This window comes from Panulirus ornatus, chromosome 2 (genome assembly GCF_036320965.1).
Source record: "Panulirus ornatus isolate Po-2019 chromosome 2, ASM3632096v1, whole genome shotgun sequence".
Classification (NCBI taxonomy): Eukaryota; Metazoa; Arthropoda; class Malacostraca; order Decapoda; family Palinuridae; genus Panulirus; species Panulirus ornatus.
This window is the reverse complement of record NC_092225.1, coordinates 76,960,187-76,985,109: the sequence shown is the minus strand read 5'-3', so window position 1 is coordinate 76,985,109 and position 24,923 is coordinate 76,960,187. Positions and strand designations below refer to the sequence as shown.

Here is a 24,923-nt window from a genome sequence, read left to right as displayed (position 1 = left end):
AAGATTGTTGAAGTATTTTAGGTCTGTGTTTTGGGTCCATATGATCTTGTTATTGTGAAGAGGGCAAATCACTGAGGTGTTGCAGGAAGCAACCACCTGATCATACATTTTGAGTACCCAATGTTCCCTAGAAATCTCACTTGTGCCCACATTTTTTTGCTTCCAGATGAGAACTTGGGCTTTCTCCTCCTTAGAAAGATAAGAACCAAATATCTTAAAGCACAGGTGGAAGAAATATAGTTCCCAAAAGAGAAATTTCCAAAATGAGTTGGGAGTCAAGAAGATTAAAGAAAAAAACATCCTTCCCCAGAGATAGTCTGAGGCACATTAAGGCAGGTTGCTGGTGCTCACACTGTTTGAGAAACTAGTCTCAGCAACCAGATGTACATTAATTTTACCCTGAGAGTGTCATATACTTGTACCTATGATAACCTTAGCCATGTATCATGTTTAAAGATATATGAGGGATGGACAAGGCTTTTTGCAGACACTTTATGTTGGTGAATGACGTTTATCTTGAACATCTCACCTTGTTCCCTTGCCTTTGTTACCTGATGTATGATGCTGTTCTTTTTTTGCAGCTATTCCTCTGGCATAGTTATCTGTTCTAGTTTCATCTGATATTGTAAATTTCTTAGATAATCCAAAATTGCATTAAATTATCATTCCAGCTCATATCCTGGGGATTAATTTTTTTTTGTCTTGTACATTTATGGTATGTTTCTGGGAATTACTCTTTTTATGATTCTTTATCATCCTTGTCTGTTTGTTTTCAGTTTCTGAACATTGGTCCTTATTCCCTATATTTGTTGTCAGGCATGTATTATTATGCATTTCACCTTGACATTCAAGATTATAGAGCTCTAGTATGGTAGTTCATATGTTCCAATCCATTTATCTTGCTTGTGAAATGTCTCTGTATTTTTCTGTCATATTTAATTCAGAGAGTTTTACTGGTGACCTTATTTTTCTCATTATTATACTTCATCACCATCTCCTGGTCAGCAAGGTAATGCAAGGAAACAGAAGAGAAATGGCCCAACCCCCTCACACACACACATGTTTACACAAACGCCCATACATGCACATTTACATACATATACATTTCAACGTATACATACGTATACATGCACAGACATGCACATGTACATGCTGTTTCATGTGTGGCGGGATGGTGATTGGAATGGATGAAGGCAGCAGGTATGAATATGTACATGTGTACATATGTTTGAAGGAATAGTGTTACCAACAATGTTATATGGTGGCGAGGCGTGGGCTGTAGATAGAGTTGTGCGGAGGAAGGTGGATGTGTTGGAAATGAGATGTTTGAGGACAATATGTGGTGTGAGGTGGTTTGATCGAGTAAGTAATGGAAGGGTAAGAGAGATGTGTTGTAATAGAAAGAGTGTGGTTGAGAGAGCAGAAGAGGGTGTTTTGAAATGGTCTGGTCACATGGAGAGAATGAGTGAGGAAAGATTGACAATGAGGATATATGTGTCAGAGGTGGAGGGAATGAGGAGAAGTAGGAGACCAAATTGGAGGTAGAAAGATGGAGTGAAAAAGATTTTGAGCGATCGGGGCCTGAACATGCAGGAGGGCGAAAGGCATGGAAGGAATAGAGTGAATTGGAATCATGTGGTATACCGGGGTGGACGTACTGTCAGTGGACTGAACCAGGGCATGTGAAGCATCTGGGGCAAACCATGGAAAGTTTTGTGTGGCCTGGATGTGGAAAGGGAGCTGTTGTTTCGGTGCATTATACATGACAGGTAGAGACTGTGTGTGAACGAATGTGGCCTTTGTTGTCTTTTCCTAGCACTACCTAGCGTCCATATGGGGGAAGGGGGTTGTCATTTCATGTGTGGCGGGTTGGCGACAGGAATGAATAAAGGCAGCAAGAATGAATTATGTACATGTGTATATATGTATATGGCTGTGATGTATATATATGTATACATTGAAATGTATAGGTATGTATATGTGTGTGTGTGGACGTGTATGTATATACATGTGTATGTGGGTGGGTTGAGCCATTCTTTCATCTGTTTCCTTGCGCTAACTCACTAATGCGGGAGACAGCGACAAAGTATGATAATAATGTATATGTGTGTATACGTTGAAACGTATAGGTTTGTATATATGCGTGTGTCGGCGTTTATGTATATGCGCGTGTCAGTATTTATGTAAATGCATGTGTATGTGGATTGAACAATTCTTTCGTTTGTTTCCTTGTGCTGCCTCATTAAAGTGGGAGACAGCAACCAATTATGATATGTAAATGATATAATGTATGATGTTAATGGATGTCAATGTGCTGAGAGAAGCAACTGGAGGGATGTCTGATCATTGTTGTGGAGGCGAAAGTGAAGATATGTAGAGGTTTTCAGAAAAGAAGGGAGAATGTTGGGATGAAGAGAGTGGTGAGAGTAAGTGAACTTGGAAAGGAGACTTTTGTGAGGAAGTACCAGGAGAGATTGAGTGCAGAATGGGAAAAGGTGAGAGCAAATGACGTAAGGGGAGTGGGGAGGAATGGGATGTATTTAGGGAAGCAGTGATTGCTTTCGCAAAAGATGCCTGTGGCAAGAGAAAAGTAGGAGGTGGGCAGATTAGAAAGGGTAGCGAGTGGTGTAATGAAGAAGTAAGATTATTAGTGAAAGAGAAGAGGGAGGCATTTGGACGATTTTTGCCGGGAAATAGTGCAAATGACTGGGAGATGTATAAAACAAGGAGGCAAGAGGTCAAGAGAAAGGTGCAAGAGGTGAAAAAGAGGGCAAGTGAGAGATGGGGTGAGAGAGTATAATGAGATTTTAGGGAGAATAAAAAGATGTTTTGGAAGGAGGTAAATAAAGTGCATAAGACAAGAGAACAAATGGGAACATCAGTGAAGGGGGCAAATGGGGAGGTAATAACAAGTAGTGGTGAAGTGAGAGGGAGATGGAGTGAGTATTTTGAAGGTTTGTTGAATGTTTTAGATGATAGAGTAGCAGATATAGGGTGTTTTGGTAGAGGTGGTGTGTGAAGTGAGAGGGGTCAGGGAGAATGATTTGGTAAAGAGAGAAGCGGTAGTGAAAGCTTTGTGGAAAATGAAAGCTGGCAAGGCGGCGGGTTTGGATGGTATTGCTGTGGAATTTATTAAAAAAGGGGATGACTCTGTTATTGACTGGTTGGTGAGGATATTCAGTGTATGGATGGTTCATTGTGAAGTGCCTCAGGATTGGCGGAATGCATGCATAGTGCCTTTGTACAGAGGCAAAGGGGATAAAGGTGAGAGTTCAAATTACAGAGATACAAGTTTGTTGAGTATTCCTGGGAAAATATATGGGAGGATATTGATTGAGAGGGTAAAGGTATGTACAGAGCATCAGATTAGGAATGAACAGTGTGGTTTCAGAAGTGGTAGAGGATGTGTGGATTAGGTGTTTGCTTTGAAGAATGTATGTTAGAAATAATTAGAAAAACAGATGGATTTGTATGTAGCATTTATGGATCTGGAGAAGGCATATGATAGAGTTGATAGAGATGCTCTATGGAAGATATTAAGAGTATATGGTGTGGGAGGCAAGTTCCTAGAGGCAGTGAAAAGTTTTTATTAAGGATGTACGAGTAGGAAGATAGGAAAGTGATTGGTTCCCAGTGAATGTCTGTTTGTGGCAGGGGTGCGTGATGTCTCCATGGTTGTTTAATTTGTTTATGGATGGGATTTTAAGGGAGGTGAATGCAAGCATTTTGGAAAGAAGGGCAAGTATGCAGTCTGTTGTGGATGAGAGGGCTTGGGAAGTGAGTCAGCTGTTGTTCGCTGATGATACAGCACTGGTAGCTGATTCGGGTGAGAAACTTCCGAAGTTGGTGACTGAGTTTGGTAAAGTGTTTGAAAGAAGAAAGCTGAGAGTAAATGTGAATAAGAGCAAGGTTATTAGGATCAGTAGGGTTGAGGTACAAGTCAATTGGGAGATAATTTTAAATGGAGAAAACTGGACGATATGAAGTGTTTTAGCTATCTGGGAGTGTATTTGGCAGCGAATGCAACCATGGAAGTGGAAGTGATTCACAGAGTGGGGCAGGGGGCAAAGGTTTTGGGAGTGTTGAAGAATGTGTCTAGGGCAAGAACATTATCTCGGAGAGCAAAAATGGGTATGTTTGAAGGAATAGTGGTTCCAACAATGTTATATGGTTGTGAGGCATGGGCTATAGATAGGTTTGTGCGGAGGAGGGTGAATGTGTTGGACATGAGATGTTTGAGGACAATATGTGGTGTGATCTGGTTTGATCGAGTAAGTAATGAAAGAGTAAGAGAAATGTGTGGTAATAAAAAGAGTGTGGTTGAAAGAGCAGAAGAGGGTGTATTGAAATGGTTTGGTCACATGGAGAGAATGAGTGAGGAAAGATTGACAAAGAGGATATATGTGTCAGAGGTGGAGGGAATTAGGAAAAGTGGGAGGCAAAATTGGGGGTGGAAGGGTGGAGTGAAAAAGATTTGAGCGATCAGGGCCTGAACATGCAGGAGGGTGAAAGGTGTGCAAGGAATAAAGTGAATTGGAATGATGTGGTATACCGGGGTCGACTAGCTGTCAATGGATTGAACCAGGGCATGTGAAGCGTCTGGGGTAAACCATGGAGAATTTTGTAGGGCCTGGGTATGGAAAGGGAGCTGTGGTTTCAGTTTATTATACATGAAAGCTAGAGACTGAGTGTGAACGTATGTGGCCTTTGCTGTTTTTTCCTGGCAATACCTCGCGCACACGTGGGGTGAGAGGGTGCCATTTCATGTGTGGCGGGTTAGCAGTGGGAATGGATGAAGGAATAGTGGTTCTAACAATGATATATGGTTGCAAGGTGTGGGCTATAGATAGAGTTGTGCGGAGGAGGATGGATGTGCTGGAAGTGAGATGTTTAAGGACAATATGTGGTGTGAGGTGGTTTGATCAAGTAGGTAATTAAAAGGTAAGAGAGATGTGTGGTAATAAAAAGAGTGTGGTTGAGAGAGTACAGGAGGGTGTTTTGAAGTGGTTTGGTCACATGGAGAGAATGAGTGAGGAAAGATTGACCAAGAGGATATATGTGTCAGAGGTGGAGGGAACGAGGAGAAGTGGGAGACCAAATTGAGATGGTAAGATGGCGTGAAAAAGATTTTGTGTGATTGGGGCCTGAACATGCAGGAGGGTGAAAGGCATGCAAGGAATAGAGTGAATTGGAATGATGTGGTGTACTGGGGTCTATGTGCTGTCAATTGATTGAACCAGGTAATGTGAAGCGTCTGGGGTAAACCATGGAAAGTTCTGTGAGGCCTGGATGTGGAAAGGGAGCTGTGGTTTCGATGCATTATACATGACAGCTAGAGACTGAGTGTCAACTAATGTGGCCTTTGTTGCCTTTTCCTAGCGCTACTTCGCGCACATGCAAGGGGAGGGGGTTGTCATTTCATGTGTGGTGGGGTGGCGACAGGAATGAATAAGGGCAGACAGTATGAATTATGTACATGTGTATATATATGTATATGTCTGTATATATATGTATACGTTGAGATGCATAGGTATGTATATGTGCGTGTGTGGACGTGTAAGTATATACATGTGTATGTGGGTGAGTTGGGCCATTCTTTCGTCGGTTTCCTTGCGCTACCATGCTAACGCGTGAGACAGCGCCAAAGTATAATAAATTAATATATATATATATATATATATATATATATATATATATATATATATATATATATATATTTTTTTTTTTTTTTATACTTTGTCGCTGTCTCCTGCGTTTGCGAGGTAGCGCTAGGAAACAGACGAAAGAAATGGCCCAACCCCCCCCCCCCCATACACATGTATATACACACGTCCACACACGCAAATATACATACCTACACAGCTTTCCATGGTTTACCCCAGACGCTTCACTTGCCTTGATTCAATCCACTGACAGCACGTCAGCCCCGGTATACCACATCGCTCCAATTCACTCTATTCCTTGCCCTCCTTTCACCCTCCTGCATGTTCAGGCCCCGATCACACAAAATCTTTTTCACTCCATCTTTCCACCTCCAATTTGGTCTCCCTCTTCTCCTTGTTCCCTCCACCTCCGACACATATATCCTCTTGGTCAATCTTTCCTCACTCATCCTCTCCATGTGCCCAAACCACTTCAAAACACCCTCTTCTGCTCTCTCAACCACGCTCTTTTTATTTCCACACATCTCTCTTACCCTTACGTTACTCACTCGATCAAACCACCTCACACCACACATTGTCCTCAAACATCTCATTTCCAGCACATCCATCCTCGGGTGCGAAACTATCCAATTGGTACGCATTGCAAAGTTTTGAAAAGATTGGGAATAATCTATAAACATATAGACATTTTGGCTTTGGAGATAATTTTATAGAAACTGACAATAATTTTTAGGCTCTGGATTATTTGGCCGCGATGCACCTAAATGAATTCCACATGGCGCGTTCTGGATGTTGATGCTGCAGAATTCATCTCCAAGGATTATTAAAACATTTCACATTCTATTTTTACATCAAATAGTTTGCCAATTTGACATGAAGTTTAACCTATGGGTTACCATATAATAAAGTAAAAATGTTGTAATAAAAATTTAAAGACAAAATTATATTTTTCACAGGACATTAGAAAATGTCACAGATTCTCAGTTTCATGAGAATTGGAAATCGAGCACAGCGGCTGGAAGTGAGCGAAAAAGATTGATGATCGCGCCTCCGAACTGCAATACAGGTTGTCCAAAAAAAGTATTTGATTTATCCCTCAAACAACTTCAATGATAACAAAGGGGAGCGTTGGTAACCATGAATTGTGGTGATTGGAAGGGACTGTGGTAGTATTTACGAAGTATGTTGAATTGTGTTTTGATTCGAATAAGTGGCAGATATAGGGTGGTATTAGGGTCGTGGTGGGTTGCAGTGAGATGAGGAATAGGGAAAATGATATTGGTTAATCATAGAAGAGGTTGTGAGAGCTGTTGCGGAAGTGAAGTGTAAGGACATAGGTGTGTGAGTGGTATTGCAGTGGTAATTAAAAAAAGGAGAGTGTGTAATAGATTGACTGTTGGTAAGGATGTAATTATGTTTGTCACATGGAGAGTGAGTGAGGATTGACGGAATGCGTCGATAGTGCATGTACAAAGGAAAGGGGACAAATTGGAGTGTCAAATTGAGGTGAAAAGTTTGTTGAGTATTCCTGAACATTGCATATGGGAAAGCGGAATAATAATTGAAGAGGGTGTACTGGTGTCATATATATATATATATATGTATATATATATATATATATATTTTTTTTTTTTTTTTTATTTTTTATGCGGCAGGGGTGTGTGATGTCTCCATGGTTGTTTAATTTGTTTATGGATGGGGTTGTTAGGGAGGTGAATGCAAGAGTTTTGGAAAGAGGGGCAAGAATGAAGTCTGTTGTGGATGAGAGAGCTTGGGAAGTGAGTCAGTTGTTGTTCGCTGATGATACAGCGCTGGTGGCTGATTCATGTGAGAAACTGCAGAAGCTGGTGACTGAGATTGGTAAAGTGTGTGAAAGAAGAAAGTTAAGAGTAAATGTGAATAAGAGCAAGGTTATTAGGTACAGTAGGGTTGAGGGTCAAGTCAATTGGGAGGTAAGTTTGAATGGAGCAAAACTGGAGGAAGTAAAGTGTTTTAGATATCTGGGAGTGGATCTGGCAGCGGATGGAACCATGGAAGCGGAAGTGAATCATAGGGTGGGGGAGGGGGCGAAAATCCTGGGAGCCTTGAAGAATGTGTGGAGGTCGAGAACATTATCTTGGAAAGCAAAAATGGGTATGTTTGAAGGAATAGTGGTTCCAACAATGTTGTGTGGTTGCGAGGCGTGGGCTATGGATAGAGTTGTGCGCAGGAGGATGGATGTACTGGAAATGAGATGTTTGAGGACAATATGTGGTGTGAGGTGGTTTGATCGAGTAAATAATGTAAGGGTAAGAGAGCTGTGTGGAAAAAAAAGAGCATGGTTGAGAGAGCAGAAGAGGGTGTTTTGAAATGGTTTGGGCACATGGAGAGAATGAGTGAGGAAAGATTGACCAAGAGGATATATGTGTTGGAGGTGGAGGGAACAAGGAGAAGTGGGAGACCAAATTGGAGGTGGAAAGATGGAGTGAAAAAGATTTTGAGTGATCGGGGCCTGAACATGCAGGAGGGTGAAAGGCGGGCAAGGAATAGAGTGAATTGGATCGATGTGGTATACCGGGGTTGATGTGCTGTCAGTGGATTGTATCAAGGCATGTGAAGCGTCTGGTGTAAACCATGGAAAGCTGTGTGGGGCCTGGATGTGGAAAGGGAGCTGTGGTTTCGGACATTATTGCATGACAGCTAGAGTCTGAGTGTGAACGAATGAGGCCTTTGTTGTCTTTTCCTAGCGCTACCCCGCACACATGAGGGGGGAGGGAGATGGTATTCCATGTGTGGCGAGGTGGCGATGGGAATGAATAAAGGCAGACAGTGTAAATTATGTGCATGGGTATATATGTATGTGTCTGTGTGTGTATATATATGTGTACATTGAGATGTATAGGTATGTATATTTGCATGTGTGGACGTGTGTGTATATACATGTGTATGGGGGTGGGTTTGGCCATTTCTTTCGTCTGTTTCCTTGCGCTACCTCGCAGACGCGGGAGACAGCGACAAAGCAAAATAAATAAATATAAATATAATTATTTTTATTTTGCTTTGTCGCTGTCTCCCGCGTTTGCGAGGGAGCACAAGGAAACAGACGAAAGAAATGGCCCAACCCACCCCCATACACATGTATATACATACACGTCCACACACGCAAATATACATACCCATACATCTCAATGTACACATATATGTACACACACAGACATATATATATATATATACACATGCACACAATTCACACTGTCTGTCTTTATTGATTCCCATTGCCACTTCGCCACACATGGAATAGCATCCCCCTCCCCCCTCATGTGTGCGAAGTAGCGCTAGGAAAAGACAAGAAAGTCCCCATTCATTCACACTCAGTCTCTAGCTGTCATGCAATAATGCCCGCAACCACAGCTCCCTTTCCACATCCAAGCCCCACAGAACTTTCCATGGTTTACCCCAGACGCTTCACATGCCCTGATTCAATCCATTGACAGCACGTCGACCCCGGTATACCACATCGATCCAATTCACTCTATTCCTTGCCCGCCTTTCACCCTCCTGCATGTTCAGGCCCCGATCACTCAAAATCTTTTTCACTCCATCTTTCCACCTCCAATTTGGTCTCCCACTTCTCCTCGTTCCCTCCACCTCCAACACATATATCCTCTTGGTCAATCTTTCCTCACTCATTCTCTCCATGTGCCCAAACCATTTCAAAACACCCTCTTCTGCTCTCTCAACCACGCTCTTCTTATTTCCACACATCTCTCTTACCCTTATATTACTCACTCGATCAAACCACCTCACACCACATATTGTCCTCAAACATCTCATTTCCAGCACATCCACCCCCCTGCGCACAACTCTATCCATAGCCCATGCCTCGTAACCATACAACATTGTTGGAACCACTATTCCTTCAAACATAGCCATTTTTGCTTTTGGAGATGTTCTCGACTTCCACACATTCTTCAAGGCTCCCAGGATTTTCGCCCCCTCCCCCACCCTATGATTCACTTCCACTTCCATGGTTCCATCCGCTGCCAGATCCACTCCCAGATATCCAAAACACTTTACTTCCCCCAGTTTTTCTCCATTCAAACCTACCTCCCAATTGACTTGACCCTCAACCCTACTGTACCTAATAACCTTGCTCTTATTCACATTTACTCTTAACTTTCTTCTTTCACACACTTTACCAAACTCAGTCACCAGCTTCTGCAGTTTCTCACATGAATCAGCTACCAGCACTGTATCATCAGCGAACAACAACTGACTCACTTCCCAAGCTCTCTCATCCCCAACAGACTTCATACTTGCCCCTCTTTCCAAAACTCTTGCATTCACCTCCCTAACGACCCCATCCATAACCAAATTAAACAACCATGGAGACATCACACATCCCTGCCGCAAACCTACATTCACTGAGAACCAATCACTTTCCTCTCTTCCTACACGTACACATGCCGTACATCCTCAATGAAAACTTTTCACTGCTTCTAACAACTTTCCTCCCACACCATATATTCTTAGTACCTTCCACAGAGCATCTCTATCAACTCTATCATATTCCTTGTCCAGATCCATAAATGCTACAAACAAATCCATTTGCTTTTCTAAGTATTTCTCACATACATTCTTCACAGCAAACACCTGATCCACACATCCTCTACCACTTCTGAAACCACACTGCTCTTCCCCAATCTGATGCTCTGTACATGCATTCACCCTCTCAATCAATACCCTCCCATATGATTTCCCAGAAATACTCAACAAACTTATACCTCTGTAATTTGAGCACTCACTTTTATCCCCTTTGCCTTTATACAATGGCACTAAGCACGCATTCCGCCAATCCTCAGGTACCTCACCATGAATCATACATACATTAAATAACCTTACCAACCAGTCAACAATACAGTCACCCCCTTTTTTTAATAAATTCCACTGCAATACCATCCAAATCCGCTGCCTTGCCGGCTTTCATCTTCCACAAAGCTTTTACTACCTCTTCTCTGTTTACCAAATCATTTTCCCTAACCCTCTCACTTTGCACACCACCTCGACCAAAACACCCTATATCTGCCACTCTATTATCAAACACATTCAACAAACCTTCCAAATACTCACTCCATCTCCTTCTCACATCACTACTACTTGTTATCACCTCCCCATTTGCCCCCTTCACTGAAGTTCCCATTTGTTCCCTTGTCTTACGCACTTTATTTACCTCCTTCCAAAACATCTTTTTATTCTCCCTAAAATTTAATGATACTCTCTCACCCCAACTCTCATTTGCCCTTTTTTTCACTTGTTGCACCTTTCTCTTGACCTCCTGTCTCTTTCTTTTATACATTTCCCACTCATTTGCATTATTTCCCTGCAAAAATCGTCCAAATGCCTCTCTCTTCTCTTTCACTAATAATCTTACTTCTTCATCCCACCACTCACTACCCTTTCTAATCTGCCCACCTCCAACGCTTCTCATGCCACAAGCATCTTTTGCACAAGCCATCACTGCTTCCCTAAATACATCCCATTCCTCCCCCACTCCCCTTACCTCCTTTGTTCTCACCTTTTTCCATTCTGTACTCAGTCTCTCCTGGTACTTCCTCACACAGGTCTCCTTCCCAAGCTCACTTACTTTCACCACTCTCTTCACCCCAACATTCTCTCTTCTTTTCTGAAATCCTCTACAAATCTTCACCTTCGCCTCCACAAGATAATGATCAGACATCCCTCCAGTTGCACCTCTCAGCACATTAACATCCAAAAGTCTCTCTTTCGCGCGCCTATCAATTAACACGTACTCCAATAATGCTCTCTGGCCATCTCTCCTGCTTACATACATATACTTATGTATACATGTACATAATTCATACTTGTTGCCTTTATTCGTTCCCATCGCCACCCCGCCACACATGAAATGACATCCCCCTCCTTCCGCACGCGCATGAGTTAGCACCAGAAAAAAGACAACAAAGGCCACATTTGTTCACACTCAGTCTCTAGCTGTCATGTATAATGCACCGAAACCACAGCTCCCTTTCCACATCCAGGCCACACAAAACTTTCCATGGTTTACCCCAGATGCTTCACATGCCCTGGTTCAATCCATTGACAGCACATCCACCCTGGTATACCACATCATTCCAATTCACTCTATTTCTTGCATGCCTTTCACTCTCCTGCATGTTCAAGTCCCAATCGCTTAAAATCTTTTTCACTCCATCCTTTCACCTCCAATTTGGTCTCCCACTTCTTGTTCCCTCCACCTCTGACTCATATATCCTCTTTGTCAAACTTTCCTCACCCATTCTCTCCATGTGACCAAACCATTTCAGTACACCCTCTTCTGCTCTCTCAACCACACTCTTTTTATTGCCACACATCTCTCTTACCCTTTCATTACCTACTCGATCAAACCACCTCACACCACATAGTATTGTCCTCAAACATCTCAAAGAGGGTTACATGTGTCAGAACCAGAGGGGACAAGAAGTGGGAAACTGAATTAGAGATGGATAGATGGAGTGAAAAGAACATGCTAAGGGTCTGAACATTCAGAAGGATGTAAGGTTTGTATAGGATGGAGTGAATTGGTGTGATGCAGCATGCAGGGGTGATGTGCTGCCAGCAAACTGAAACAAGTCATAAGAAGGTGCAGGGATAAACCCTGGAAAGGTCTGTGGGGCCACATTGTGGATAGGGGCTGTGGTTTTGGTGCATTATACATGACAGCAAGAGAGTGGATGTGAATGAATGAGGCCACTTTTATCTGTTTTTGGTGCTACCTAGCTAAACTCAGGAAACAGCCAACAAGTATGAAAGAAAAGTTATCCTAGAAAGCTCTTGTAAGTTTTTGTCCTTTACTATTCTCCTAATATTCTGGTGATAGGGTAGGGACAATGGCGACTTCCAATTTCCTCTAACACACAGATGATAGTCTTTCATTGTGTACCCTCTTCATTACATTTACTTGAGTTGAATTTCATTGTCTACATATCACAGCAACTTTGGAGACTGTCAAGTCCCCCTTTAAGTTGGTGAAGTCCTCCATGCTTATACCTCCCTCTTGATGTTTACATTGTCTGCAAACATATTCAGGTAGGAGTCCTTACTTTCTACCAAGGTGTTCATATGGATAAGGAAGCATAATGATCCCTGAATAGAATTCTGCTTCACTGTGGCGGTGACGTCAAAGCTCTTTGAAAAGGCTTCCTCATCATGCATACCTTGTTCCTTTCCACTAAGATAATCTTCTGTCCATCAGAGGAGTTTTCTTATTCCTTCCTGGTGATGCAATTTCTTCATCAACCTCTTATGGATTGGTGTCAATACTTTTTGGCATTCCAGGTACATAGTCCAACCAGCCTTCTCTTTTGTCCAATACTGAGTTCATTATCCTGTAGAAATATAAGAGATTCATTATGCATAACCTTATTTCCCTGAAGCCATGTGTCTCTTGAATAGGTAACTTTCACCCTATAGGAATTCATTTAATTTCTTCTAGATTAACTTTTCCAGTGCCTTTCTTAAAGATAGGAATTACAGTTACTCCCTTTGCACTTTACCTTTATCTAGTAACAAGGTTTTTTCAAGAGGTTTTTAAGGGTATCTGTTTACATCTTCAGCACATATGGTGAAATTTCATAAGGACCCTGAGCTTCGTATGGGTGAAGACCCTTTAGTATTCTTTTGGAGACCCGTGCTTGCCGTCCCTCACAGCTAGCCAGTGTTGTAATTATCTACCTATGCAGAACAGGGAGGGAGTTGTACACTTACAGGGCCTCTTTTCTTGAACTTTCTGTACTGTCATGAAGCAGTTTAAATTTTGGTTTGGTTTCATCACCTAGCTTGTTCCAATCAGTCAGTATTCTGACCTTTAAAGCATTTTGTAACCATCTTTCCAAACAATTTTTTTGCTTAGCTTCTTGTTATGATCTCTGTTGGCTCCATCTTTGTACCTCACAAAGAATTATTTGCTGTCAACATTGTCAAACTTATAAAAGCTTAAAGGTTAAGATCAAGTTTTCCCTTAATCTTATGATCTGCATGGTAAGCGATTTTATGGCCTCAAACCTTTCCCAGTAACTCAGGTGTCTAATTTCACTTACAGTGTTTGTTGTCTTTCTTGGACCTTCCCAGTTAGTTATTTGTGCTTCTTTAAGTGTGTAGAACAAGGTTTAGAAACATAATCTCATATAGATCTAGTGTATATTGTAAGTAAATTGCTGAACATCTCATCCATGTACTTAGTTGCACTTCTGATTCTGGCCTTTAGATAATTTGCCATGTTGATAGTTCTGTTGTGGTGTTTGGGTCACGTCATGTTATATTGTCAACCCCCTAGCCCCTTTCACACTTATTCCTCTAGGTTACTCTCATCTTCATTACTCAGTATGTGTTGAATTGAATTTCTGTGTGTTTGGGTCACGTTATTGTATATTGTCAACCCCCTAGCCCCTTTCACACTTATTCCTCTAGGTTACTCTCATCTTCATTACTCAGTCTGTATTGAATTGAATTTCTGTAACCATTTAACAAGCCACGTGTGGAGTTTGTCTCCCTCTCTGTGTGTTAGTGTAGTCTTTGCCATTCCTTATTTCTCGCTTCACTGCAGAATTATCCTCAAACGTTCAGGTATGAGTTTACTCTTGGCTCATCATTTACTATCTATCTATCTATATCTCTGATGCCTATTCCCTTTGAGAACTCCCACAGGGGGTGGCCATGGCAAAAAGACTAACTATAACTGGTGAATTCTATTGCTGTTTAGTAGCCTTTATGCCTCACACTTAACAGGCCATTGTTAGAGGGCACTCTGGCTCAGTCTTTTCAAAGGCTCCTTCTTAATGTTCCTACTGACTACTACTACCTAATCTGTCTATATGGATCATGAATAGTAACAGTTCCAAGACCAAGCCTTGTAGCATGTCTCTGGTGACCCAACTCCATATTGAGAAGGCTCCTTTGACTTTAATATTTTTTTTCCTTCCATCAAGTAAATTTACTATTTGTTGGAGAAGCTTGCCTTTATACCAAAGTGAAAATCCATCTTTTTTTTATCTACCTTTGTAGCACTGTTATTCCTGCTAGGAAATAGGTTTGTTTTTAACCACATACCAAGTGAAAGCAGACCTCTGATACAGAGAACAGAAAATAAGGCACTGTTTTTATGTATAATGTGAAATATATTACTAGAAGTAAGAGAATCTCTTTTTATCTGAAAACTTTATTTTATGCTAAGACCTTGAACCTTGCATTTTTTTTTATTGGGTCTTCTGTATATGACATTGGATTTATAAGTAAGAGAAAAAACTTTAATGTGCTTAGCATACCAAGCTGTTCTATTTTTTTTCATTTGTAACTTTACTGTTCACATTTTCAGGGTGAAACTGTGGATGAGTGGTACAGCTTGTCTGGAAAACTTGGAGAAGGTCAAGAAGGCACAGTGAATATTGTCATGTCATACACAGTAAGTTTATTTTGTGTTGAGCATTGAATTGGTCAGTATCACAGTGGAAATAATAGAACTTGAAGTTGAGAGAACTTCAGTTAAATCATTAAGAGAAATGTCTAGAGACAGAGTATGCATTATGTATGAGGCATTCATGAATGAGGAGAAAGTATATGATAGGGTTAACAAAGGCCTTGTGGAAGGTGCCATAAATGCATGGGGTAGATGGGAAGTTATTAAATGGAGTGAAAAATGTTTTCCGAGGGAGTAGGACGTGTGTGTAAGAAGGGAGGAGGATAATTGTTTCCCAGTAAAGATGGGTCTGTGTTAAGCATATGTGATGTTACATTATTTGTATAATAAGTTCATGGATTGGATAGTAAGGGAGGTAAATGCAGTGGTAGAAAGGCAAGGGGTAGATCTGCAGCTTGCTAGAGAATGGTCAGTATGCTGGGCACGGGAAGGGAATCAATCACTATGTGCAAATGACATAGCTGTATAAAGAAACTCCAGGTGTTGTTGGAAGTGTAAGTGACTGGAGCATGTTGGTATGAGTAACAGTTTGAATGGGGATGACCTGAAGGAAGCAGGAGCACATTAGGGGTTAGGCACTGAGATACAATTCCCTGATGCATGAAGAGTGTGTGGGAGGAGAGTTCAGTGTTTGTGAGGTCAGAGATGGGTACATTTGAAGATATATTAGTCCTGATAGGGTTGTTATGTGTTGGAAGGGAATTATCTGAGGATAATATGTTGTTTGGGATAGGTTGATTATGTAAGTATCATAAAGGCATTACAGTTTAAGAGAGATCTGTGGTAGTAAGCATAGTTTGACTGTGAGAGCTCACCAAGGTATGCTGAAATGTTTCAGACATATGCAGAGGATGAGCGAGGAAAGACTTAAAGAGGATGTACTTGTCACAAGTAGATGGAGAAATGGAGAGGGGGAGACCAAAAAGGGGATAGGAGGATGGAACTAAGGAAGCCTTTAGACTCAGGGACAGAGCATTTAGGAGAGATGTTGATACACTCAGTAGCAGGGACAGCATAGGCTCCTTTAAAGAGAAAACCTCTTTGATGAAAGTGTAATTTGTTTCATCAATTAATGGTGATATAGCCCCACCTAATGTGAATTTTCACTTGTGGTGAAAGCTCAAACAGGCAGAGTCTGACCAGGTTTCTGAAGTAGATAGACAGTTAGCTGGAGTGTGAGTTTGAATGTAGAGAGCTTAGAAAAAGTGGTGTTTTTGATGCCTGGGAGTGGACTTGGCAGTGAATGGAACTGCTGGATATGAAATGAGCTATCAGGTGGGTAAGTGATCTAATTGCATTGAGATGTTGAAAGCATGCTTGGGCTAAGTTGAGTATGTTTGATGGCATAGTAGTCCCAACAGTGTTGTATGAATGCAATGTATGGGCCCCTAGATAAAGAAGTATAGAACAAGGTGGATGTGTAGGGAATGATATGGGTGATTACTGTATGTGGTGTGAGGAAGGTTGATCAAAGGCATATAAAGGAATTCAAACAGCAATAGACTTATGGGTCACTTCAAGGTTGTTTCTAATTGTGGAAGATATCAGAAACTCGCAGGTTAGTGTGGTAAAAGTTAGAAGATGTACAGATAATTCAAATAGAATAACCTGCAAATCTACACATTCTCCACCATATCTGAAACCATTTTGCTCTTCCTCAATCTAAAGCTCTGTACGTGCCCTCACCCTCTCAGTCAATACCCTCCCATACAGCTTACCAGGTAAACTCATCAAACATCCCTCTGTAGTTTGAACACTCACCTTTATCCCCCTTGCCTTTATATATTGACACTATGCATGCATTTCACCAGTTCTCGGGCACCTCACCATAACCCATACATACATTGAAAATCCTTACCTACTAGTCAACAATACAGTCTTCCCATTTCAGATGATAGCACTCCCAATCACCCACCTATTGTAATCCAATTTCATATTTACCCACATCAGCTTGGGGCTCGCTTCTTTACCTTCTTTCACCCATTCCTTAGTTCTTGCCCTCACACTTTTTTTATTGACCAACATTGGGTAGTATCTGGTAGGCAGCCAATGACCAGGGAGGTATATTACCAGTACTACCAAACTGAGTATCAGGAGGGTTAGTGATGGCTGCATAGTCTGCCAGCACTTCAGTGGTTGTCAAGTTGCACTCCTTTGACCCAAGAAACTTTTTTCTTTCAGTCTTGCCCTCACGTAGACTACTGGTATTCTGTCGTCAAACATACGATCTCTCCCCTTGTCATTTTTAACACGTGACAACACTTAACTCGCACAGCTCATTCTTTGTAATTCTAGATTTTCCTGCCTTGAGGACTATTTGCTAGTGTATTATGGCAGAATGGTAGGAACAGTAGATAATAGTAGTAGTAGATAGGAACATTTAGGCAAGAGCATTAGGTAGAAATATTAGGTACGAGCCTTTGCATAACACTGCGAGAGTTGCTCTCTGCCAGTGGCCTGTTAAGGGTGAGGTACTAAAGGCTAAAGAGCTGTGCTGGAGTTCACTAATTATGGAGACTATTGCCATGGCCACCCCATTGAGGGAGTTCCAGATGAGAATAGGCACCAGAGAGTTAGATAGATAGACATGACAGGCAAAAACAGTCCCAGTCATAGGCCACCTCAGCTGAAAGGAAAATAGGAAAGGAGAAAAGGGAAATTATTCAGGGCTTTGCAGGTGTTTGTAATCTTGTCTCTTAAAAGTTGAATGGTTATAGAAAGAAGGAAAGCTGAAAGGAGGAAGAGAATTCCATAACTTAAATGTTTGAGGGAAGAGGGAACTATAAAATGGTGAATCCTCTAGTTAGAGTAAGCAAGGATTGTTGTGGAGAAGGGCAACATGCCCTCAGTGGGCTGAAATAGGACATTTGAAGTAGTCAAGGTAAACCATTGAATGATCTGTTGGACATAATTGGCTTTTGTTTAAGTTTTAAGTACATTATACATTATAACAATAAAGATGTGTGCAAGGTCATTGTTCCTGTTTTCCTAACACTACCTTGCTAGGACCATGGACCAAGGATGTGTTGCATATTTTCTGAAAATTTGATATCACAACAGAAATAAAGGAAATTATGGTTAGGAAAACTTTAAGCAAAGTTATTGGTTGCGCATCAGGAAAATTGTAGATACTGACAGGGAAGGATGCTGCACTGAGGATGTAAAAGAGATCCATTAAGATGTGATGAATGTTTCTAATGATGTAGGTGGAGATTAGTTAAGGCAAAGTGAGTAAGAGTGGATATATATGAATATGGGAGAATGAACCAGGTGGTCAGAGATTCATAGTGAAAAAGAATTTAATGGAATATTGAAACTTAGAATTAACCTCTTAACCCCTCCAAACAGATGCTTATGTGAGTGAGTATTGCCTGTAGAAGAATCCTTACACATTGAATTTTATGCCTCAATTTCATGGCTGTTCTCTGAGCCTGGGTGGCAGCTGAGGTGGCAGTGTGTGATGATTTCTCCCAGCAGTCAGTCATCCTCTAGCCATGCTAATGAGAGCACATTTTGTGAGTTTCCTAGGAAGGAAATTGAGTGGCTTTTAGCTAGCTTTAGAGGAGCAGGCAAAAGATCATCCTGAATTATATGATGATGTGATCTGTTATTGGATGGTGTGGATTGATTTTATGGGCATCTACTCTTTCTGCATCAAAAGTAGACCAAGATGAAGCAGATAGTTTTTTAGCAAAAGTGGAAGCAGCATTGCGAGTGATTTTTTCTTCTTTTTTATTATTATATGAATATCTTTTTAAGATTAAGTTCATTTTTAGAATAACATGAAAGATGTGAAATTTTAGGCTTTGAAGGGATAACTTAATGAAACGTTAAGGGTTAGTAAACATAAATGGATTGCGACATAAAGTTGCTGGTCAGTAAGTGGTCATCTCTTGTACTTTAAGTTGTATTCACTCTTATAGTGATGATGCACTTTCCACATTTTAGCTAGCTTTCTATCCCCTCATGTTCTTAATACTCATTCTTGTTTGCATACAGAACTTATTTTCTTTCTCAGTTTGATCCTGTACAACATGTCAGAGTGGAGAATTAGTTACCTGGTGGAATTAAGTAATGTTAAAACACAATTTTCCCCAGTATCTCAATCTAAAAGTCTCTTGTTACCCCCTGTTCAGTTTGAAAACACTAACAATTCATCTCTGTAATAAAATGAACATGTTCGACTTGACCTTATACAATAATCATCACAAAGTCTGCTTCCCAGAAGATACCTTAATTATTTATCTGCAGGAGTCTATTTGCCCTAGTACGGAGTGCTTCTTACACTTACCTCATTAACTAGAGTGGGATGAAAAAAATCACATGTAAGTTGAAAAGAGGAAGGAATTGCTTGGAGAGATGCTGTGATGAAGGAATTAATACTTTTTTGTGTGGAATTTTTACTTGATCCATATTACTACAAGGTTGTAGAAGATATAGAAGATATGTAACTATAACATGAGAAAAAGCTTACTAGTAATAATGGATAAAACCTGTAAATGATGGATAAAACCTGTAGATATATTTGCAGACAGCCCCACTGCCTCATTCCTTGGGACCAGTAATGATGGTGCCGCCTGGAGCTTACACATATCCGGGTTATACCTCTGTGCCTGTATACACACTACCACCCACACAGCAACTCCCTGCCTCCACCCCATCACCACCACAAGCTATATCTGAGCAGGATCTGAAGCAAGTGAGTTGGATTGAAGTTTTATGACTTACTAAATCTTTAAATTTACTCAGATGTAATTCCACAAAATTACAACATTTACATGTATGGAAAGCATGTGGACTGGTTAAAACCTCAAATAGTTAAGAGACTGGATATATCTCATTACACTCATCGTGTATATTGTTGTTAATGATACAACTCTTTGGTAGGTTGTAGAGATGTTCCCATCTGTGGATGCTGAAGTGGTGAAGTCTGTTCTTGAGGCCTCCCGGGGAAACAAGGAAGTTGCCATCAACTCCCTCCTCCAGATGCAAGATTCCTGAACATTATTCCCATCCACCAAAGATAAGCACCATAAATGTAAAATCAAAATGATGTCTAGTAGAGATGGCAGATTGTTACTTGAAGAAATTTATAATGCTGTGAAGCCTTGGACCAAGGATGGAATACGTCTTCAACCTGTTTATTATCTTTAACTACATTCCTGTTGTCATGGGGTCGATCAAGTTGATGTGGGAATTAATTGCAGAACTAGGGTTTCCTTCTCCAGCCTTGTGCTTTTTTCTAAAGAAAGTAACCCATTCAATGTGGCAGGCTTAAAACCTAGTTCATGTCTTTTGGATTTTTCTGACTTACATTTCAATATTACCATTACAAAGTGAATATAACAACATTGTAAAACCTAATTTAAGAGCATTATTAGCTGAAGGTTTAAGGCAGTAGGTGCTGCCAGGCTTACAACTTGTCTGTCTCATGAATGGGACAGTGGCTGTGAATGGGGTAAAAGTTCCATAAAATGTTACCGGATATAATGATTGCATTTTTCTGTGTGGCTTTGAAATACATTTTATCAAAATTTGTCAACAGGTGATATTTTTCACACGATTACAGTTTTGTATTATTTGGTGTATGTGAATAAAGATTTCACTAAAAATTCTGTCATTCTGATGGTGCTCTTCATTTTTTTAATTTCACAGTTAATAGGGAAATTGTAAGCGGGTTCATCTTGGTATTGTATTACTGCTTTGTACAGAATTTACTTATGCTTATCGTGTGCTGTCTTGAAAATCATTATATTTTTTCCTGTTTATGAAGATTACTTTTCTTAGAATGAATTATTGCATGTGCTTTGCAAAGCATAAGTGTAATGACCAGATGATTTAGTAAAAAAGTTAAGAGAAAGGCTTGAAGAAATGTTGATAAGTAACAGCTCAGAATTACATATTTGTATTTCTGTTTTCTTTCAGAAGTGTTTTGAAGTAAAGTCCGTTGTTTTCACTGCTGGTATTTTCTTGACAACATCATGATGATATGTGACCAGTTATATTCCAGTTTTTGATCAATTCCATGTGTATGCAAGACATTCTTCTGTCTTTCTCTTGACTTACCTCTCTTGTGGAGCATAATAACTGCTTGTGTGAATAACAAGTGCCTAAAAACACATTGTATGGAAGGAAAGTAAGTATTTAGTATATTGGACTATTTGAATACCTTTTTACATGAACCAGAGGTAGTACCCATTCTCACTTTGGAGTGAACACAGATGTTCTGTGTGAAACATTAATGTAAATAATAACAAAATTAAAAGTTTAGGAGTATGACTGAAACATTTATGTATGTAAGCAGTAGACAAATGAGTTGGTTTTGAAAAGTGTGATTTTTACCTTGATAGAAATTAATATATAAGTCTTGTATTGTCTGATGTGGAGCAGGTAAATACAATGGCTAGAAGTAGTAAAGACACTGGATTCATTAATGTCTTTTCCTTGATTAATTTTTAGGGCCATAATTTTCATGATTTTTTCTTTGGTAGTATCAATATGGCGATATGGTAATAACAATTTTTTTTTAAGTATAAACCGTGCACCATATCCCATTAGGAACGAACACCAATGCCAAAGCTAGTCATACATGCATTTCTTTATTTAGAGAAAGTCTGCTTTGATGGAAATTCTTAGTAATAATTTACATGCAGTTATTTTTAGGTCACCATTATGCCCTGTAGTTTAATGTCATAGATTAGTGAAAATGGAAATGTTGTCAAGGAAACCTTATTTTATTGGTTTGTTACTGGTATAGAAAAGAAGTACGGTAAGTGATTGTGAGTTTCATTTTAGACACTTTTTTGACATTTAATGTCACATCAATTAGAAATGGTTGATAAAAGTTCATATTTTAATGTGTTACATCACGGGCAAGAGACATGCCTCATGACTACTGAAGTTCATTTGTAATGTTCGACATTCTCTCAGTATGGTAAGAATAACTTATAAAGTGGGATACAGTATCCATTAGTCAGCTAGTATTTTCAGTAATACAGTAAGCATCCTGGTTAGCTGTATGCAGCAATAATAAGTTGCAGTTTTTGATTAGATGGAACCTTCGGTATGTAAGATATGCCTCATGGTTAGCTGAATCCATCAGACTGTCAAATATACTTTGAGATAGTGAACTCCAATTGTATGTAAGACATGACATTTGTTCGTCTAAATATACCAGCAATGAGATGTCTCCCCACTAAATTTACCTGTTTAAAACATACAACTTAATTTTTTTTTAATTAAAATTATGCACCAGTATTGGCTTTTCTGTACTTATTAGTCACTACACATATATATACACATGAACCTGTAGTTGATATGTGTCATGATTAACGTTACAGCTGCATGTTTGTTTGATTGGATTATTCCACAAGGGGTTTAAGGAATGTATTGATTGGGTTATTTGTGGTATACTGTAAATAAACAAAGCTTTGCAAAAATATGAAAAAACATATATGTTGTGTGGCTGAATGCATTAAGCAGTCTTATTACCACCTTTTACTTTTTTAACGTGATAGTAGTGGAAATAAATGAAATTTGTTTCATAACACTGTAAAAGTGTGGAATGTCTTTGTAGATTGAGTTCATTTTATAACAATTTCATCAATATATTTAGAAAATAACAATTAAATAGTGGTCTCTCTTGAGTATTTACATCATTTCTAATGTTCCTTGCATTGAGAATGTTAGCAACCTGGATAAGTAGGAATTACAGTATCTGGTTTTTGTGCCTTTATGGCTGTGACCTATTTTGTACATAATAAGGTCAGCAAACTGCACTGTGCACTCTAGTACTTAGCACTGCCCTTCACTTCATGGGTTTTGAATCTTAGAATTTGTCTGTTGCTAATAAAATTTTATATATGTACATGACAGGAAAGTGAATTATGGTTTGGTTATCAGAGCATAGTTATGTTCTTTTGCACTTACAATTATAGATCCAAGCTTGATTTTCAGACGTATTAAATGGGGATGGCACTGTTACTTGCACTAATTGATTCTAAGAGGATCATTAGATCAGAGCATCTCTCTTTGGCTACACCTTTTACCTCTGAGTGAACTCGAAATGACCTTTTGGAAAAGAGCATTACTAGTTGTGGGCCAGATTATTAGGACTTAGAATAACAATAACAATAATGTCATGTCATTTTTAAAAGAGATATTTAACACATTCTTTGTGTGAGATAACCATAAAGGAATAAAGAAGAGAGTAATATAGTCAGTTTACTATTAGGGGGAACATAGGGCTAATTTGCAATTTACATAGTACAAGCAAGTAATTTTATGGATAATTAAGTTGATAAGTTGGTCACAATTAAGTAGTCATATATCAGATTGCTGTTAGCAGCAGAATAATAAAGATTATTAAAAGGTATGTATTCATATTGCGAGACACTCATGTACCACTTCCTGTACCATTAAATTTGCATCTTTTTAATAAATTATTTAGGTTATAACTTATTGTTATGGATGCTCATATGATTGCTTTAAATTTTATGAATATGTTTTTTGATATATGTCATGCACCATTATGTGCTGGATGTAATTAAGATTTTAAAGCATATAGAATACAATATACATGTGTATTAAGAATTCTGTTGGGTAGTATGAATAAAGTTATGCTATCTGAAGTTGCTTTTATGTCCATTCTTTAAGCTATTATCATAATTATTGTTTTATGTTTTTTTCAGTGCATCGTACATGACAATTAGAGAATGGATGTGAGCAGATATAGCCTTTCTTCATTTGTTCCCAGCTCTACCTCTAACATGGGAAATGGCGATCAGGTATAAAATACAAATTTCATACTTTTTTGCCATCACCCACATTGGCAAGATAGCACCAAGAAAAGATGAAGTGTGGCTGCAATCACTGATCCTTTGTCTGTTATTATTATTATTATTATTTATTTTATTTATATATTTTTTTTATTTTTTCTTTTGTTGCTGTCTCCCGCGTTTGCGAGGTAGTGCAAGGAAACAGCCGAAAGAAATGGCCCAACCCACCCCCATACACATTATATACATACACGTCCACACACGCAAATATACATACCTACACAGCTTTCCATGGTTTACCCCAGACGCTTCACATGCCCTGATTCAATCCACTGACAGCACGTCAACCCCGGTATACCACATCGATCCAATTCACTCTATTCCTTGCCCTCCTTTCACCCTCCTGCATGTTCAGGCCCCGATCACACAAAATCTTTTTCACTCCATCTTTCCACCTCCAATTTGGTCTCCCACTTCTCCTCGTTCCCTCCACCTCCGACACATATATCCTCTTGGTCAATCTTTCCTCACTCATTCTCTCCATGTGCCCAAACCATTTCAAAACACCCTCTTCTGCTCTCTCAACCACGCTCTTTTTATTTCCACACATCTCTCCTACCCTTACGTTACTTACTCGATCAAACCACCTCACACCACACATTGTCCTCAAACATCTCATTTCCAGCACATCCACCCTCCTGCACACAACTCTATCCATAGCCCTCGCCTCGCAACCAAACAACATTGTTGGAACCACTATTCCTTCAAACATACCCATTTTTGCTTTCCGAGATAATGTTCTCGACTTCCACACATTCTTCAAGGCTCCCAGGATTTTCGCCCCCTCCCCCACCCTATGATTCACTTCCGCTTCCATGGTTCCATCCGCTGCCAGATCCACTCCCAGATATCTAAAACACTTTACTTCCTCCAGTTTTTCTCCCTTCAAACTTACCTCCCAATTGACTTGACCCTCAACCCTACTGTACCTAATAACCTTGCTCTTATTCA

The 24,923-nt window shown here is 39.8% G+C and overlaps 1 protein-coding gene across 14 annotated transcripts in view; it reads left to right on the top strand.

Annotated features, from left to right (window-relative positions):
• Positions 1-23,765, top strand: part of LOC139757404 (toll-interacting protein A-like) — a 49,388-nt gene extending 25,623 nt beyond the window's left edge. For 8 of the 14 annotated variants that reach the window (XM_071677866.1, XM_071677904.1, XM_071677923.1 and 5 more), the window contains 3 exons: positions 15,034-15,120; positions 19,655-19,834; positions 20,023-23,765. In XM_071677866.1, the coding sequence (XP_071533967.1) occupies positions 15,034-15,120; positions 19,655-19,834; positions 20,023-20,136 (381 nt within the window). In that variant the 3' untranslated portion in view covers positions 20,137-23,765. The remainder of the gene's footprint in view (positions 1-15,033; positions 15,121-19,654; positions 19,835-20,022) is intronic. The other 6 variants (XM_071677857.1, XM_071677932.1, XM_071677972.1 and 3 more) reach the window with 1 other exon arrangement.
• Positions 23,766-24,923: the final 1,158 nt, after the last annotated feature.